Consider the following 20,407-nt stretch of genomic DNA (forward strand, 5'->3'; position numbering starts at 1 on the left):
TTACAATTTTTGTGTTTCTGCATTAATCTCAAGTGTACCATGTGCTGGGGTTTCTTTTGACTGTTTCACAATTTTTTTCCATTTTGCCTCTTTCCTCCCTGTGTGCTTTTTCTTCTTTAACCTCCTCCTCTCCTGACTGCAGGCTTCCGTCTCGGTCCCGACCTCTCGGGTGAGTCCAGCTGTTCAGAATAAAGTGGTTCAGTCGCAAACCCTGAGTCCTGCTCCTCAGACCTGCACTACTTCCTCTTCTACTTCTACTGCTACTATTACTACAACTTCTACTACTACTACTGCTACAACTACAACCACAACTCCTGCTGTTACTGTGAGCACTTCCTCCCTCTTCTCCGCTCTCTCACTCCTCTTCTGCTTTTCTATACATTAGGGATGTGCATCTGCATAACTGAGGCCGATGCGATTCTCCGAGTGTCTCTCGACTTTCACTTTAACACGCTCGGTCCACTACATAGACATTAATTCAAACCGTACATTGTGCAACTGTGAGGATGTTCCCTGCTGCACCACTGGAAAATTAAATATCAGGAATATTGATTTACGTTTGTACTATATAACTATTTGAATGATGAGATTTGGATAAAAACCAAGTTTTTATAGAAAATACACGATTTAGGGCCGAAAACTTTTTCCTATAACTGCTACTCCATAACTAGTCCTTTATGTCTTTTAGACGTGATGTGAGAAGTGTTATTTATTCATGATATAACGTGTGTGTGTGTGTGCGTGTGCGTGCTCTTTAAGGACATGTCACATGACACTAGATGTGCCTCTCGCCTGCAGTGTGTGGCCTTGCTGGAGGCACAGTGATTGTCAGCTCCTGTTTATCGCTCTGTCTGTTTTCTCATTCTCTCTCTCATGTTCTCCTCCAGAGGGCGCCGTTAGCAGTGACAACGCCCCAGCAGCACCCTGCAGCTCTGGCCCCTCAGGGGCCCACCCTGGCTCCACCAACCGCAGCTGGCCCTGCTCCTGGAGCAACCGTCATCTCGCAGGTCCATATCTCATCATTGTGTTCACACTTTCTCACTTTTTCTCACATCTCTCTCTCTCTCTCTCTCTCTCTCTCTCTGAGTGATGACTTGGCCCTTAGTATCTCTATCACACACACACACACACACACACACACACACACACACACACTCTCACATACCTACAGAGTGTCATGGAATTAAAGTGCACTCTTTCTTCTTCAGGAAATGCAAGAGAATGTGAAAAAGTGTAAGAACTTCCTGGCAACGTTGATCAAACTCGCATCCCATAATTCCCCATTGCCGGAGACGTCACGCAACGTGAAAGCACTGGTGCAGGACCTTCTGGTGAGTCCCAACAGATCACTGACTTAAACCGGGTTAACAATGTAACATCCTGTTAATTAGGTGATCAAGTCATTGATATCCGACTGTAGCGTCCTCTCCGTAACCATGGAAATGATCTGAAAAGTCATTTTGGGGTAAGGGTTATTCCAGGAGCTTTTCTTTTAAAAACTGCTTAACGTGCGATTAACGCAGCTCGCATTTTTGTTCGACCACTTTTATAAAAATATAAATAAATACATATGAAAAAGGCAAAATCAAAACCTCAATAATAATATAAATAATAAACTCCACCAAAAAATTAGTCCATGTGGAAACATAGAAAAGTTCAGTTTACTGTCCTCTAAAAAGAACTCCTCATGCAGCCATTATTTTCTAAATAACTGGCAACAAACGTGAGTAAACCCTCAGTGAATGTGTCAAAACTGTGTCCAAAGTGTCAGTATTTTGTGTGAGCCTCATTGTTATCCAGCACTGCCTTAATCCTCCTGGGTATGGAATTCACCAGAGCTGCACAGGTTGTTGCTGGGATCCTCTTCCACTCCTCCATAATGACATCATGGAGTTGCTGGATGTTAGAAACATGGAGCTTCTCCACATTCTGCTTAATGATTGCCCCTCAGGTGCTCAATAGGGTTCAGGTTTGGACACTCCATTATCTTCACCTTCAGCTTCCTCAGCATGGCAGTTGTCATCATGGCGGTGTGTTTGGGTTCGTTATTATGTTGGAAAACTGCAGTTCGGACCAGTTTCTGATCATCATCATGTTCTGCTTCAGAATGTCACAATACATGTTGGAATCCATGTTTTCCTCAATCAGTACCAGCAGCACTCATGCAGCCTCAGACCATGATGCTACCACCACCATGCTTGATGTAGGCATTACACACTTTTCTTGGTTCTCCTCACCAGGGCATCACCACACATGCTGAACATCATCTGAACCAAACAAGGTTATCTTAGTCTCATCAGATTGTTTTTTGAAGCAGTTTCTGCACCTGACGCACAGCACGAAGGTCTTGACTTCTTTGATGGACCCTTGCGAGTCCTGTTCTGAGTGGAACCTGTCTTGCAAAACCTCTGTATCACCCTGACCACAGTACTGTAACTCAGTTTCAGGGGGTTACTGATCATCTTATAGCCGAGGCCATCTTTGTGGAGATTCTCAAGTCCTCAGAGAGTCTTTACCATGAGGTTCCATGTTGAACATCCAGTGTTCAGTATGATAGAATTGTACTCAAAGCACCACATTTTAACTGCTCTAATACAAGATACACACATTTGTATGGTTCTGTCAAGCAGACAAAAACATGAACATGACGTGCGGCTCTGCACGGTTACACGACGTACAGCTGTGATCACTGAGGGTGTAGTTATTTAGACAATAACGGCTGTATGTTGAGTTATTTTCCGAGGACAGTAAATCTGTACTGATATACAAGCTGCACTGAAATGGTTGCTGAAATGTGAGGGGTGTACTCACTTTTGTGAGATACTGTATATAATATTATAATATAATAATAATAAGTTCTAAAATGTTCAGAAGCCGTATGAACGCCTTTCACCTCACATTCCATACCTTGTTGACTCAGGATGCCAAAATTGAGCCGGAAGAATTCACCAGCCGGCTGCAGACGGAGCTAAAGTCATCACCACAGCCTTACCTGGTGCCTTTTCTAAAGGTGAGACATACATCACACACATCCCCTGGAAAAAAAAAAAAAAAAAACACCTGGTTTTCCAGCCGTATGTGGTTCTTCCCTCAAACTGTTTCCATAAATTTGCAAACACACAGTTGTTAGGAAGTCTTTGGTTGTGGAAGCATGAAATTTTCCCTTCATTTCAACTAGGAGACTCAAACCTGTTCCAGCATGACCATGCCCCTGTGCAAAAGCAAACTCCATGAAGATCTGCCTTACGTGGGTTGGAGTGGAGGATCTTCTGCTATAGAGCTCTAACCCTATTGAACATCTTTGGGATGAATGTGAACACTGCTAAACTCCAGGCCTCCTCACCTCACCTACAGCAGTACCACAGAAGAGGTGGTAGCTCAGTAGTTAAGTCTCTGGGTAACCGATCAGAAGTTTGGGGGTTCAAGTCACAGTATTGCCAAGCTGCCACTCTTGGGGCCCTTGAGCAAGGCCCTTAAACCTCTGTGCTCCTGATTCGCTGTTTCATGGCTGACTTTGTGCTCTGACCCCAGTTTTCTAACATCATTGGGATATAAATCACCTTGATTATATTAACAGCCTTGTTACTGAATGAGCACAAGTCTCCATACGCACACTCCAAAATCTAGTAGAACATCTTCCCAGAAGAGTAAAAACTTTCTTTTAGCTTTGGAGGTGATTATAACTGTGGTGGACACAATTATGGTCAGGTGTCCATCGTAGTAACGATTGTATTAACACTAACACGCAGTGCGTTTACGAGTCTTGCTGTGACAGCTCCCTCCCTCCCCCCACCCCCGGCAGCTCCAGCCAATAGCCTGCAGGCGTATCTAGCTGATAACGACACGTGTCACATGCCGCCGCCGCTGCTGCTGCTAACACTGACGGTCCACCCGGCCATGCCACGTTAGCATGCTTAGTGCCTGAAACGCGCACGCACTCACACACACTGTAACACACAAAAATACAATATATGTTGTGCACTTCTGAATATAATGTGCATTATAGCAAACCATGCAATATAAATAGAAGTTTAGAGAACGTTTTTATTTCAGCTAGAAACCTTTATATACGTTTCATATGGCATATCTTTGTGTGTGTGTGTGTGTGTGTGTGTGTGTGTGTGTGTGTGTGTGTGTGTGTGTGTGTATAGAAAAGCCTGCCGGCGTTGCGTTTGTCCCTGATGAATAGTCAGCAGTCACTCACTCCACAGACTAAGACCACCACATCTCTAACGGGAACAGTCGCAGGGGCTGTTACTACTGGCAACGCCCCCCGGCAACCCAACAGCACTATTACACCGCCACAGGTAGGCACTGGCTTCTCTCTCTCTCAGTCTCTCTCATTCTCTCTCAGTCTCTCAGCACAATAAACTATGAACTTCAAGATGGAGACTTCACTTGAACTTTGCGATTTGGTTGGACGTCAGCACCACAGCCGCAGTCAAATCAGATCAGACTGTCAGAGTTTCACACTCCCAGTATGTAAAGCATGTTCCTGTGAAGGACAAATTGTATGATCGGACCCTATAAATCTACTGCTTTATTCAGGTTCCTGGCAAGAGATGCATTAGACAAGCGATATTTTGGACAAGCAATAAGTACATCAGACAACCGATACATTGTTCAAGTGAAACTTTAATTAAGTGCTGCATACTCTGGACACGCGATGAATCAGACAGCAAATAATTCAGACAAGCGATACATCAGACGAATGATCAATCAGAAAATCATAGCATCAAACAAACGATAAATCAGACATTCAAAGCATCAGACCAGAGATACATCAGACAACTTATACATCAGATAATTAATACATCAGACAAGCATTGTTATTAAATTGGACAAGAGGAACATCAGAGAAGCGATACATCAGAAAATCAATGCATCAGACAAGCGAATTATCAGACAGCTGATGCATCAGGCAATATCGGACAAGTGAAAAATCTGACAAGCAAAGCATCCATTGGACAAGTGACCAAATAGATAAGCGATATATCAGACAAGCACTACATATATCAGGCAGTTGGTGCAACAGACAAGCGATACATTGGACAAGCCCTACATCAGATAAAGTCAAATTGAAAACCTTCATCCAGGTGCATAACACATATGATAAACACACATCAGTACACAATACAACAATATGCAGATCATGGTTTCTTCCTAAATTTGACACAGACTCGTCTCTCAGTCTCTCTCTCTCTCTCTCTCTCTCTCTCTCTCTCTCTCTCTCTCTCTCTCTCTCACTGTGTTGTATTGAACCGAATGCATTTTCACATCTCGGAGGCCTGAAGCTGGGTTTGGGACCGAGCTGATGGCGTAGTGATATTGCAGGAAAACAAGGCAGTGAAATATGCAGCATGAGAGAACAGGGCAGGATAGATGAGAACCCTGGGGGTCTCGCCAGGGGCCCTACAGAGGGGATGACCTGCTTATTAATGCACTCTTTCTCTCTCTCTCTCTCTCTCTCTCTCTCTCTCTCTCTCTCTCTCTCACCCTTTAACTTTTTTTTTTTCTTTATTCTGTTCTACATTTTTCCTACCAACCTTTGCACCGTTGCCAATTCATCCTGTTTTATTTATATATATATATATATATATATATATATATATATATATATATATATATGTATATATATATATATATATGTGTGTGTGTGTGTGTGTGTGTGTGTGTGTGTGTGTGTGTGTGTGTGTGTGTGTTTTGATAATTATGATGTAATTTGTTTAGTTTTTTGCTTTCTGTCTCTGTGTGTAGAATATTAAGAGGACAGGGACGATAGGAGGACAGGTCCGGATGCCGGTGGTCATCACACAGACAGTGCGTATGGCAGGTACGAGTTTGGACATCGGAAAAACCTCAGTAGCGTTTGTTTTTATAGGTTTTACCTGCTTTTCACAGAGTTTCACACATTTAAATGAATTTTCTCAACCCTTTATTTGCTCACGTGTCCTCAGTATGCGAGAAAAGAGACAGTTTCTGTGTCTGTGCTGTCCGTAATCCACTTGCTCTCTTTCCTCAGGTGCTGTAGGGAAGAGTCCGGTGGTGCAGGTAGGGAAAAGCCCCTCGGCGGTCAGCGTGCAGCTTTCAGGCACTCTGAAGAACAAAGTCAACGATCCTGGGGGAGGCTCCTATAGGTACTTACAGCATCCACAGCAACATCCAATGCATATATATATGTGTGTGTGTGTGTGTGTGTGTGTGTGTGTGTGTGTGTGTGTGTGTGTGTGTGTACAGTGCATCCAGAAAGTTTTCACAGCGCTTCAACTTTTTCCCACTTTAAGTTACAGCCTTATTCCAAAATGGATTAAATTCATTATTTTTCTCAAGATTCCACAAACAACACCCCATAATGACAACATGAAAGAAGTTTGTTTGAAATCTTTTAAAATGTATAAAAAAGAAACAATTTACAAAACATCACTTGTACATAAGTATTCACAGCTTTTACAATGAATCTCAAAACTGAGCCTGTTTCCACTGATCATCCTGGAGATGTTTCTACAGCTTGATTGGAGTCCACCTCTGGTAAATTCAGTTGATTGGACCTGATTTGAATAGAAGGTCCCACAGTTATCAGTGCATGTCAGAGCACAAACCAAGCCATGAAGTCCAAAGAATTGTCTGTAGACCTCTGAGACAGGATTGTATCGAGGCACAGATCTGGGGAAGGGAACAGAAAATTTTCTGCAGCATTGAAGGTCTCAATGAGCACTGTGGTCTCCATCATCCGTAAATGGAAGAAGTTTAACACCACCAGGACTCTTCCCAGAGTGGAGTCACTTGGCCAAACTGACCGATTTGGGGTGAAGGGGCTTATTCAGGAAGGTGACCAAGAACCTGATGGTCACTCTAAAAGAGCTCGAGTATTTCTCTGTGGAGAGAGTAGAACCTTCCAGAAGAACAATCATCTCTGCAGCACTCCACCAATCAGGCCTGTATGGTAAAGTGGCCAGACAGAAGCCACTCCTTAGTAATAGGCACACAACGGCCCACCTGAAGTTTATCAAAATGCACCTATAGGACTCTCAGACCATGGGAAACAAAGATTGAACATTTTGGCCTGAATGCTAAGCGTCATGTCTGGAGAAAACCAGGCACCGCTCATCACCTGGCCAAATTCCTACAGTGAAGTGGTGGTGGCAGCATCATGCTGTGGGGATGTTTTTCAGCAGCAGGAACTGGGAGACTAAACAGGATTGAGGGAAAGATGAATGCAGCAATGTACAGAGACGTCCTTGATGAAAACCTGCTCCAGAGCGCTCTGACCCTCAGACTGGGAGGAATGTTCACCTTCCAAAAGGACAGCCAAGATAACAAAGGAGTAACTACAGGACTCTGTGAATGTTCTTGAGTGGCCCAGCCAGAGCCCAGACTTGAACCTGATTGAACATCTCTGAAAATGGCTGTGCACCGACGCTCCCCATCCAACGTGATGGAGTATAAAAGTTTAGCAAAGAAGAATTGGAGAAACAGAGAGTTGTGCTGAGCTTGTAGCATCAAACTCAAAAAGACTTGAGGCTGTAATTGGTGCCAATGGAGCTTCAACAAATTATTGAGCAAAACCTGTGAATGCTTGTGTACAAGTGACATCATGCTTCGGGTCAACTTCAGTTTGAGGGGGAAGAAATGCAAATTATAAAATTGCTTGTGTTTTTTTTATTAATGCAATTTATTAATATTAACATTTGTGAACATCAACAGTTAAAATGTTTGAAACAAATTAAAAATAAAATGCCTGCTTGGTTAAATAATATAAAATAATATAATATTGTATAAAATAAAACATAAAAATAAGATTTTTCTGACACTTGTTTAATATATCGATTAAATTGAATAATCGCTTTAATAAATGTCTTCATTACTTCCTTCTTTCATTCATTCACTCCCTCGATATGCAGAATTGCCATAATTTTCTCCTTAAAATACCAAAATATTGGTACAAATACGTGAATTATTACACCGTAACCGTACCGTAAATAGTAAGGACACAGTGTTCTGATGTGTAAATGTCACACGAGACACTAGCTTACAGCCAGGTTTTCTTCCAAACTGTCGTTTTGGATCTTTGTGCATGAAGCAGGAATATACCATAGAATCCTGCCACACACTTATTCCACCTAGAGGAAATTTATGATAGACAGTTCACGTTTTTGAGAGTTGGAAGGAAACCGGAGAACCCAGAGGAAGCCCTGGCGGTGTGTAGCTCATTTTTAATTTACCATGTTCTCACACTGTGCTGCAGCTGTTAGCTCCGGTGAGATACAGCTGTGAGAGCTGCGGCGTAAAAGCGTAATACTCCGAGCAGACACAAGGGGTCAGCATTGGCTTTAACTAAGGCAAAACCAGACCGTGTAAGCTCACTCTTCTTTTGTTTTTCAAACTCCTGGAGTCACACTCGTCTGTCCCCTTTAACTTCTCCATCTCGGTCTCATCCTCCATCTCATCTCATCCTTTCTTTTTTTTATTTATTTTTTTATTTTTTTTAATAAAACGAGCCGGACGCATATATCGATACCCCCGGAGTATCCGGTATCACGTGTTGCTTTTTTTCCACAAAGAGTTCTCTGTAAAGTAAAGTTAGGTGTCTTATGTTCGGTTCTGTTTCTTTCCTCCGGAGGTGCACGGAGCCTAAATCTGCCCGAGCTGATGCAACGCCTCTGCCTCCCTCTCAGAGAACGGAAGAGTGTGTGTGATGGATGCGCTGTATATTAAAATAGCAACGGTGTATCATACAGTTTATAGGAAGGAACGCAATGAAAGCATTGTGTGTGTAAACCATTCAAAACAAACCTTCACTACTTAACTTTCTTCATGCACTCTCTTTATACGGCCCAAAAACACAAGCGACAGTGCAAATAAAAAAGAGTTTTTTGTAAGTTGTATCTATTGACTAATTTCTGAAGGTGTAATATGTGATAGTGCAGTGGTTAAGGCATTGGATTTTGACTCGGAAGGTCACAAGTTCATATCCCTGTTCCACCAAGCTGCCACTTTGGGGCCCTCGTGCAAGGCCCTTAACTCTCAACTGCTCAGCTGTAAATGGCTCTGGATAAGGGTGTGTGCCATATGTAAATATATATGGAATGAAAGACTTTGGGATGCGCTCTAATGGGAATGTAGATAGTCCCTGAGTTACAATGGTTTGGCGATACGACAAAATTGTACAAATACTGTCATTTTCGCCTGGCACGCAAACGTAGCAGCGTAGGCTCCACCCTCCGCTTGCAAACCAGCGCTCGTAGACTTGCCCACTAGGCCATGTCTCGACTCGAAGTGAATTTATTCAACGAACTGCACAATCTGAAGTATTTTTTCCACTTATACAACACTTTTTAAAAAATGTATTATAGAGTATCTATAATATATATGCATTATATATGATAACAGTTTATTGTATATGATTTTCAGTTTTGACACTGGAGACTCCTTCCAAAAAATTTCTTAATCCTTGAAAGTTTTTGTATAGTGAGTTATTATAGTAACAGTCAACCTACAGGATTGAGCGCATTAACATAATCCAGTGAGATGCCTTGAACCGAGGCTTTCTGACCAATCAGGAATCAGAATTTCAGAATTAAATTTTTTTTTTTTATTTATCTCAGTAGGGACGAGTGCAATTTCCATAATTGTGTAAAAATCACCACAGTGATATTAGTGGTTTGTGTGTGTTTATGTGATCTGTGTGTGTGTGTGTGTGTGTGTGTGTGTGTGTGTGTGTGTGTGTGTGTGTTGTGGTTGACCAGGCCACCGAGTGCATCATAATGGCTGTGTGTATCCACCCCTGAGGCGAGCTAAAGCTGCAGGCGCTGATTGCTGAACCAATAAATCTTTAGCAGCTGCGCTAATTAAGCTGTCAGGTCTGCGTGTAGCGGCAACCTTTCTCCCCAGTGGCGCTTTATTTTTTTGTGGCTACAGCAGTCCGGAAAACTTCCATGACCCGCTAATGCTGTGCTGTCCTTTGTCCCGATTTATAGTCTTTTTTTTTTTTTTTTTTTTCGAGATAAAGCAGAAACTTCGAGTTTGCACAAAGTGACCACGGAAACATTCGCGTAACGCTCGTTTGGCTCGTCCGATCACATGTCCTTCGCAACGCTAGCAGGGCAACAGAACTTGAGAAGAGTCAATATTTTGACAATTGCTGGCGCTACCACATGATGCAAAATAGTTGTAGGGTAGGAGTTCGGTCTCTACTGTATCTCTATAGTAGAGGATCTGCTTGCTTTTTCCCCTCTGTGTTATAAATTCTGTCTATCCAACTATCTATTTGGCTTTTTGCACATGGGTATTTTAATGCTGGACCAGGTTTGGGTCTCCTAGTTCAAGTAAGGTGAAAATTTCATGCTACAATATCCAAAGCCGTCCTGTGCAATTGTGTGCTTGCAACTTTGCGGTAACAGATTGAAGATTAAATCTGAAAAAGTCAGGTGTCCGAATACATTTGGCCATTGTATTATCCAAAAGGTAGAAGAACACTAAGTTTTATAAGGTAAAGAATTTCAATTAAGATCCTTCAAAATGCATGAAGAATATTGAACAGTATTGTCTCAGGGTGGTGCTGAGGGGGTAATCTTGAGCTCCTCATCTCCCCCTTTCACTGAGCATTCAGGTGGTGTGTTAACTCCGTGTGCGGCGTCCTGATCTTATAATCGTGTGTGTCAGCCTCCCACTGCGGTGTCAGCACTCATACACACTCCGAACAGCTGAACGGAACAGAAGTGTCGCTATGCAGCTCCAGCATGGGTCCGTGAATACAAGCAGAACGCAGGAGCCTCTGTCAGAATCAGTGGACCCAAATGAAAGCAGAGAACGATCACCTCTGGCCCACCTGAAGGATCATTAGAACGGACACGGAAAGGGCAAAAGCCCTGATTGTGTTTGAGCACTTTTCAGGTGGGAATGCATTCAGTAGCTGCATTTAGGTGAGGATGATACTGTGCAGGTGTGTTCAGGTGAGAGTTATAGACCATGATCAGGTGTGTCCAGATAAAAATTAAAGTGTCCAGATGTGTTAAGGTCAGAGTGACAGTGTCCAGGTGTGTCTAGAGGAGAGTGACCTTGTCTAGGTGTGTTAAGGCGAGAGTAACAGTGTCCAGATGTGTTAAGGCGAGAGTAACTGATGTGTTCAGATGAGAATAACACTGTCCAGATGTGTTAAGGTCAGAGTGACAGTGTCCAGGTGTGTCTAGATGAGAATGACCATGTCCAGGTGTGTTAAGGCGTGAGTAACAGTGTCCAGTTGAGAATAACACTGTTCAGGTGTATTAAGGTCAGAGTGACAGTGTCCAGGTGTGTCTAGATAAGAGCGACAGTCTCTAGCTATGTCCAGTTAAGAATGACACACAATTTTCTAGTGTGTCCAGATGGGAGTGAGACTATTTCCAGGTGTTTACAGATAAGAATGACACTGTGTCCAGGTGTGTTAAGGTGAGAGTGACTGCGTCCAGATGAGAGTGATAGAGTCCAGGTGTGTCCAAATGAGTAATACTGTCCAGATGCATTCAAGTGAGAATGACAGACCATGTCCAGGTGTGTTCAGGTGTTGTGATTGTCTTTCAGGGACGATGATGATATCAACGACGTTGCGTCAATGGCCGGGGTGAACTTGAGTGAGGAGAGTGCTCGTATCTTAGCAACCAACTCGGAGCTGGTAGGCACGCAGATCCGTTCGTGCAAAGACGAGGCCTTCCTGCCCACGGGTCTACTGCATCGGCGCATACTGGAGATGGGTAACGCATACACACACACACACACACACACACACACGTGCACACGTTCTCTAAAATAAAAATAAATAAACATTTTATTGCATTAGAAAAATGACTCGTTACTGTATTTTTTGTGTACATTATACAGACCGGGATAAAAAGTTTCAAATGATTTCATGTTTCTTAATTTTTTCTGCTTCTTCTTCTGGAAGTACACACTCATAAACTGCTTTCCTCCCGTCATCCTCCACTCCTGTCCTTTTCACACACAACTTAAGCTTCGGTGTTGGACATGATCAGTCCTGAGGCAGCAGTCTGTTTGCATTTCAGCTCCTCGTGGTTGTTAGTTTGCACCCTCAAGCGCTACAGGACGGACATGTATGGCGTCTGAGTGTGGGAGTGAGTTTAGGGACAGGGCGCCCCCTGCTGGTCTTGTATCAGTGATTGGGTGAGTAAAGGTCTCAGGTGACAGTGGACAGAGGGAGGGCAGAGAGCATGCCAGCTTCACTCAGATGCACAGACACCGTTCTGTTTTCTTCCTGCCTTCTCAGGGTTTTCTTGTTGCACAGCCCACACTGCTTTTATTTAAACTGAGAGGCACATAGGCCATGACTTTGTCATTTGGTCTGAGCATCATTTAGGTAACACATTACTGGGTGGGACCGACAGGCACTTTCACTTCACTTCTTTTACTGTAACTGAGAGGCATATTAGCTATGTTTTCTTCACTGGAAATAATGGGCACTTAGGCCATGCCTTCTTCAATGGGACTGACAGGCACACAGGCCACACCTCCATTAATGGGACTGACCAGCACATAGACCACACCTCCATTCATTGGACTGACAGGCACATAGACCACACCTCCATTCATTGGACTGACAGGCACATAGGCCACACCTCCATTAATGGGACTGACCAGCACATAGACCACACCTCCATTAATGGGACTGACAGGCACATAGGCCACACCTCCATTAACGGGACTGACAGGCACATAGGCCACACCTTCACTACTGGGACTGATGGGTCCTTAGGCCAAACCTCCTTTATTAGGATTAATGGGCACATAGACTATGCCTTGTTTAATGGGACTGACAGGCACATAGGCCACACCTCCATTAATGGGACTGAGAGGCATATACCTCCTTTACTGGGGCTGATTAGCAATTGGACAAGACCTTCTTTACTAGGAATGATGGGCACATAGGCCACACCTCCATTAATGAGACTGACAGGCACCTAGGCCACACCTCCGTTACTGGGACTGATGGGCACTTAGGCCAAACCTTTTTTTTTTTTTTTTTTTAGGACTGCCAGGCACATGCGTCACAGTTTCCTCACTGGGACTGCCAGGCACAAACACCACATGTCCTTCTTATTGGGACTAACAGGAACATAAGTCATACCTTGTTTACTGGCACCGATAGGCAGATAAGTGACCCTGACTTTCTATACTGTGACTGACAGGTTTATAGGTCTCATCTTTTTACTAGGCTTGACAGGCACGTAGTCTACACACCTCTCTCTTGGACTCAGAGGCATTTAGCAGATTGACGCGTAAGAAAATCCAGTGGATAATGTTCAGATTTGTGTGTGTGTGAAATCAGCGATTTAAAGAGTGACCATTACTTGTCTTTAGGCTATAATGGGTCAGTGCTGGTGTCCCTGCTGTGCGCCTGAACATGGCACACATTCTCAGCTGGAGCTGTCTGAGGTGCTGCTACAGTCACATAAACATAAGCACACAAGGCCTGAACCACACAATGGACACACACATACACACACACAGTACATACTTTATATTTCATTCAATCATTTCACAAATATACACTGTCTATATTTTTAGAAGAGGGTCAACAAGGACATTTTTCACCATTTATATCAATAAAATAAATGAGAACATCATAAACATCACATAGAAGTGCAGTATGTCTCGTGCGAAATCTCCAATACGATTATGCTGGAAATGCAGAAGATGCAATATCCTCAAATATCTTGTCTCAGCACCACCACATGTCCTCGTTCCTTTTCTGTGTCGAGCGATTGTGAGGTATTCAGTGTGGCGGCTGCAGGAAATGCCAGTTCGCGATTAACTTTTTACTGTTCCCTTTTAAAAGCCTTTGCGTCGCTTTTTTGTGTTTTGCTGCTCATTATCCCGTTGGGATCTCAACTGTTTTTGAGCTGTTGAGGAAGTACGGACTGTACGTATGCAAAGGACGATTTAAATAATTGCTGTGATTTACTTAAAAGAACAAAAGAGGGGGAAATTATGTTAATTCGGAAATAAAAGAAAAGGACGTGACACGCGGTAGCTGAACTTTTGCACGGCTGTAGGTAAGCCTAATTAGCGCAGAATGTCACCGCAAGTAATAATACACTGGCAGGGACCTTTTTAATGGTTTCCATTTTTTTTCTCTGAAAAATATATGCTTCCTTTATTGTATGTGTGCACAACTGCCGTGTGATCATCTGCAAGAAGTTCATATACCACATATAAAAGGCTTCTACGCAACTGTGATGCAGATGTTCAGGGAAAACTGCTGCTGCAGGGAGCATATAAAAACAAATTGAATATAATTTGTTATTCATTTGTGGCAGTTCGGATTGTGAGACGTTGTAATGTTGTTTATAACAGTGTTGTCCTACTTGGTCAGAAATTTTGGTTAATTTTGTATAGTTGCACACCTGACAGCAGTTCAAATCACAGGTTTATATTGTTCTAATACAGACATACGTTTGTAGACACCTGACCATAAGATTGGTATGTGCTTCTTTTTTGAACATCCCATTACACATTTAGTCCCCAATTGCTGTTATAATTAACCTCCAATTTTCTGGGAAGATGTTCCACTAGATTTTGGAGTGAGCCGTGTGAGATTTATTCACAAGGGTGTTAGTAAAGTCTGCTACTGAGGTAGGTGAGGTGAGGAGACCTGGGGTGCAGTCAAAATTCTTTCCAATGGTGTTCAGTAGAGTTGAGGTCAGAATTCTTTCCAATGGTGTTCAGTAGAGTTGAGGTCAGAATTCTTTCCAATGGTGTTCAGTAGAGTTGAGGTCAGAACTCTATAGCGGGCTGCTCAAGATCTTCCACATCAACCCATGTAAAGCATATCATCATGGAGCTTTGTGCACAAGGGCATTGTCATGCTGGAACAGGAAAGGAAAATGTTGTTCTAGCTCATCTGTAGACATCAATTCGATTCATTTTTATTTGTATAGCGCTTTTAACAATAAACATTGTCTCAAAGCAGCTTTACACAGATAATGTGATGATAAAAAAGGAATATGTTCTTTATAAGTGTAAGTTTGACCCTGATGAGCAAACCGGTGGCGACTGTGGCAAGGAAAAACTCATCGAGATGGCATAAGGAAGAAACCTTGAGAGGAACCAGACTCAAGAGGGAAACCCATCCTCATCTGGGTTGCACCAAATGCAGATTGCAGATATACAATGGTGCGGGGTGCAGTGATAGTGATCTGAAGCAAATTGTAGTCCTGAGTCAATGTAGCAGACTGTTGACATTAACTACAGTCCAAATCCATCTTTAAAGCTCCCGTTCTATATCATTCGCATTTGTATTTCCTCAAACTTTGCATTTACAGAACCAAATATGGCTGTAAAGGTCAGGCATCCCAATACTTTTGTCCATATAGTGCATGTTAATGGTTCTATAACACATGGACTCGATGTGATGAACCTGTTATGTTGTTTTTTTTTAGGTTGAGTTAAAGGAAAAGCTGCATATTTTATAGCTGACAGAGGAAATATGCTCTTTGTGCTTTGTGGATTTTCATTACACACGCATTTTTTCATCTTTTTTACTTCAGGAAGAGAAAAAAAGAGATGCTGTTATATTACAGCTGCTATAGTGTAAGTGAAAACAGGAACTATCTTGTGTAGAGGATGTTCCAATGATATTAAACTCACATCTGAGCTGATTTAGGGTAATGTGTGTTCTTTCATTTTGAAATCAATGAATGAATTAAATAATAAATTATACGGACAGAAGTATTGGGACACCTGACCCAATTTGGCGTTCTTTCTCAAAATGCTACCACAAAGTTGGAGGCCCACAATTGGATAGTTTACTAATGCTATTGTTATCATAACAGGAAATGACGACTGAATGCAGAAAAGGATGTTCAAAAAGCACATACCAATCTTATGGTCAGGTACACAAACTTTGAATTGTTGTGGTGTAATACACTCTAAGCACTTTGGGATTCGCATTTATTGAGAAGTCATCCGTTTTATATTGCGAACATTCATTTCACCTCATGTTATGGTTAAGGGTTCATGACTGGTATTATCGTTTTAGTAGGGTATAAACTCCACATTAAGTACATAGAATACAATTGAATGAAAAGGTTTGACAGACATAATTAGTGAAAATAAGGAATCTGACAGGATTATGGAGCACCAATGGGGTCAAAATTTAAGCATTATGTTTCATAACTACAGCTCATGGATGTTAAGGGTTGTTTACATGTTTTCCAGCTAAGAAATTCGGGGTGACCGAGGTTCCTTTGGAGGCAGTAAACTTCATCGCTCACGCCACACAGACACGGCTGAGGACGGTGCTGGAGAAAGTGTCCTTCATTGCCCAGCATCGCATGGACTCCAGTAAGGTAGGAACTGAAAGAAACGAGAGGAATTCAGGAAATGTATCTCAACCATACTCAAACATATTACACAGACATGGGAACATCTGGACTTTTTTTATGAAACTCGCAGATTTTCCAGTCGGTCCTAACATGCCTTTATGTCTAACAAGTTTCTTTTTTAAATATTTAGTCAAAGTTTTATGGATTTTGTATTGAAACTTAAGCAAAACAACAAAAGAGCCAATCAGTATACAGTTAACACACAACATGCATTAAAACACATTAATAACAATATAACAACAATGTATTAATGTGAGAAAGTGACCATGGAAAGGCAAAGGACAAGCTAGAACACAGAAAAGAAAAGAAAAGAAAAAAAAAGAGCAAAAATGTCAAAGCTAAGGTTTTGCTTGTTTAAGTAAATCCCACTAAGACATCCATATCTGCCTTAATAATTCAGATTTGTTCTGTGAGTCATGTTTAAGTTTATCCAAACGGGAAATTTGCCAAAGAGAACAAAGCCACGGCCAAACACATCTTCAGAGTTGGAACCTGAGATGATGACTATAGGATAAGTATTCATTAACAGATAAGTAAAGGTGTGAATCTGAAGCAAGATATAGTGATGTTTTACAGTATAACAAATGTATAGTTGGAGACAAAAAGAGAATTTTCCAAAAATCATTTTCTGAACCATTTCATGTACCGCATGCGAAAAAGATTGAATTTTATTACAGTCCCAAAATAAACGCATCAATGTTCCTATTTCGTTCCGAATTCGATTTGCATTTAAAAAGTTTGACAATTTTAACAAATTATACAAGTTTAGTTTAATTGCTGGAGATTTTTTTTATCGCAATTTTCCAGGAGCTTTGGAGGAGCAGGAGGCAGTTGAAGAGTTTCACGTTTCAGATGTACAAACATTCTGCTGCTTTTCAATGTCAGGCTGGTACAGTGTATATTTCTCTTCCAGTGTGTTTGTTTTTCCGAAAGCTTAGAGAAGCACTTTTATCAAAAAATATCTATGGGATATTGTACACTACAATATCTCGTACTTTAATGTTTAAAATGTAAAGGATTAGGGTTTTTCTTATAGGAAATGAAAAAGGTGTCTGATACGATCTAAAATTACAAATAAATGTATATATATATATATATATATATATATATATATATATATATATATATATATATATATATATATATATATATATATATATATATATATATATAATATATATATAAAATGTTTGGATACAAGTTTAATATATTCCACATTATTGAACAACTTACCTTAGCCACCTACCTAGTTTGTTGTTTTCTGACAGAGGAGCAGAAAAATCTTGAAAGTTTATCTGTCCACCACTGGGTTAAATTGCATCTAGAAGAACTTGGTGTGAAGTGGGACATGCTGTGAAGAGCTGCTATTGAATGCAAATCTTATTTTTATCTTCTAAATCTTTTGAATTTTATGACTCAGAAACTCCTACCTTCTACATAAGAGTGTTCCTGTGAATTTGGCCACCTGAATTCATAAACAGTGGTGCATTAAGTCCCGGTGTCCATCAACTAAAATAGTTTTTCTAAACATTACCAGTTGGAAATTTGAATGAATAAATAAACAAACATCTTTTTGGATAGTTACAGAGATCCAGACAACACTGTGACTATACCTAAAGTATGAGAGCTCAGTAATTAAGGTGTTGGAATTTGAATGGAAAGATCATGCGTTCAAATCCGATCTGTAGCAAGCTGCCTTTGCTGGGCCCTTGAGTAAGGCCCTTAACCCTCAAAAGGCACCATTTTATAAGATGAGATTATTGTAAATTGTTTTGGATGAGGGCATCTGCCAAATGCCATCGTGAAGTTTGTTTTGAAAGCTCCTGGAAGATGTCGGACTTCTGATCAGAAGGGCGTAAGTTCAAATCCCACCACCACTAAGCTGCCACTGCTGGGCCCTTGAGCAAGGCCCTTGACCCTCAACCGCTCAGCTGAATAAGGGTGTCTACCAGATGCCGTAGTTTTGAGAACATAATCATGCCTGCATTTCTCAGCGTATAAGTGCAGGATGTGGCAGTTAGACCAAATGTAGTACTTTTTCTGTAAAATATCCAAAAGAAAGTTGGAAAAGTCTTTTCGCGAATTGTTTAAAAGTCTTTGATTCTTATTTAAAAAACCTTTGAACGGAGGTGAAACGTTAGTCGATTTCTTTCTGGAGTGTATTCTACCGGACCCAAATTTGTACACATGCGTTCTGTTCTCAGCGTGCGCACTAATATTGTGTCTCCGGCGACCTTGTTTCTTGGAAACTTTATCGTAAACATCTTGAAGGGCCAAAAGAGTTTTCAGTAGCTTGAAAGGAGCAGCAGTCATGCATATGGTTCAAATTTGAGAACCCGCCGCTTTTAAAACGATGTTCCTTGTTATCATGTTTATCTTTTTAAATTTTTTTTATTTAAGAACATTCTATCTTTAAGTGTGGTATAAATAAAACTTGCTAGCGCTAGACCACTCAGTACCGGATGAGTAAAAAAAAAAAAAAAAGTAGCTGAAGCCGGCCCAGAGGGACTCGTGTCAAACTTCTCAAAAGGAGACGGATAAACATCCATCTGAAAACGAATAGAAAGTCTCCACACACAGCACTAGTGCATCTTCTCAGGATCGTTTGTAGGCTCACGTACACGTCAAAAAAACTCTGAATGAAGCAGAGGAAGAAAAGAAGCGAGACGAGGAGGAAGTTAAAAGCTTTTTTTATTTTTTATTAAGTTGTTTATTTGCGAGCAGGACTGCAGCCAGGATCGGCGATCGCGACTCGCTTTGCACATCCACAGATCTTTTGTCTTCGCGTGTTGCGGGTTTGGAAATGACGTGCGATAGAAGCGTGCGAGGCCCCGCGTCTGTGTGAAGCCACACAGTGACATCAATAAAGCAGAAAAAAAATTACTGAACTTCATCTCAGTGCACCACAAAGAGAGAGGAAAAGAGACAGGAGAAGGTGAAAGACAGAGAAAGAGAGAGATCGAATGGATATCAAAAGACATTTCAGCTCGCGTCACTGTGACACACACACACACACACACACACACACACACACACACACACACACGCAGAGAGAGATGACAGTCTGGAAAGAGTGAGGTAACAGGAGAACCGAGGCTCGAGAACACTTTTCTGAAATAAACACATTTAATTATAGCGTTAACAGTTTGTTTGCCCACAATCTTGTTTTTTTTTTCTCCTCAGTCTTCTCAGAGGCTTCAGTGCCACATGAGATGCGAGTTATAAACAAAAGTCTAAATACGAACGAGATGTTTTATTTTCCTAAATCAAAACTTTCTCAGCTCATTCTCGCTGTTTTTTTGTCTCCAGGATGACGAGTGGTACGAGCAGTCGTCAGACGTCCGCTCTCAGCTCAAATTCTTCGAGCATTTAGAGCGGCTGGAGAAGCAGAGGAAAGACGAGCAGGAGAGAGAGATTCTCCTCAAAGCAGCCAAAGTGAGTCAAAAACCAGCCACATATAATAACGACGTCACGTGGTCATACGTGTTGTAATGTATGTGTGCGACATCAGCTCTCCTTCCTGAGTTTATTCGAGGTGGAATCAAAAAGTTTTACAAGAATTGCTACAAGAAAGTATTTTATTTATCTACATTCACACACCTTCAAAAATAGTTTTCTTGAACAGTAATACAGCACCCCCAGTGTTCCTGTCACTTCTGGAATGCGTCCTGCAAGCACCTCCTGCTATTGGCGCTGGATCTCCGCAGTGGTGTCCATACGCCGATCTTTAAACCAGTTCTATCGAGTAGGTTGGTGCGGAAAGTGAGATCATGTGATTGAGTGCTCGGGCGCACGCGTAAACAGAATAGCAGACGTGGGAACGCACGTGGTCAGAATAGCACCAGTTGCACAGATGTACCCAGGATGCCTTTTGGCACACTGACTTATGAAGGTGCTCCCTGTGACTGTGCGTGCAGCCTTGTTCTACCATCTGCTGGCGTGTTACAAGAGTAGTCTCAAAACTTTTTAATACCGCCTCGTATATATTTATATATACATATATAATATACAGTATATAAAGACATACATAT

General features: G+C 41.7%; 1 protein-coding gene across 1 annotated transcript in view; it reads left to right on the top strand.

Annotated features, from left to right (window-relative positions):
* Window positions 1–20,407, top strand: part of LOC124395805 (transcription initiation factor TFIID subunit 4-like) — a 94,014-nt gene that overhangs the window by 12,343 nt on the left and 61,264 nt on the right. Inside the window, 10 exon segments of the mRNA XM_046864655.1 lie at window positions 143–325; window positions 888–1,007; window positions 1,209–1,331; window positions 2,921–3,010; window positions 4,152–4,307; window positions 5,758–5,833; window positions 6,023–6,137; window positions 11,560–11,729; window positions 16,210–16,340; window positions 19,686–19,811. Coding sequence (XP_046720611.1) covers window positions 143–325; window positions 888–1,007; window positions 1,209–1,331; window positions 2,921–3,010; window positions 4,152–4,307; window positions 5,758–5,833; window positions 6,023–6,137; window positions 11,560–11,729; window positions 16,210–16,340; window positions 19,686–19,811 — 1,290 coding nt within the window.

The sequence above is a fragment of the Silurus meridionalis genome, chromosome 13 (genome assembly GCF_014805685.1).
Source record: "Silurus meridionalis isolate SWU-2019-XX chromosome 13, ASM1480568v1, whole genome shotgun sequence".
Lineage (NCBI taxonomy): Eukaryota > Metazoa > Chordata > Actinopteri > Siluriformes > Siluridae > Silurus > Silurus meridionalis.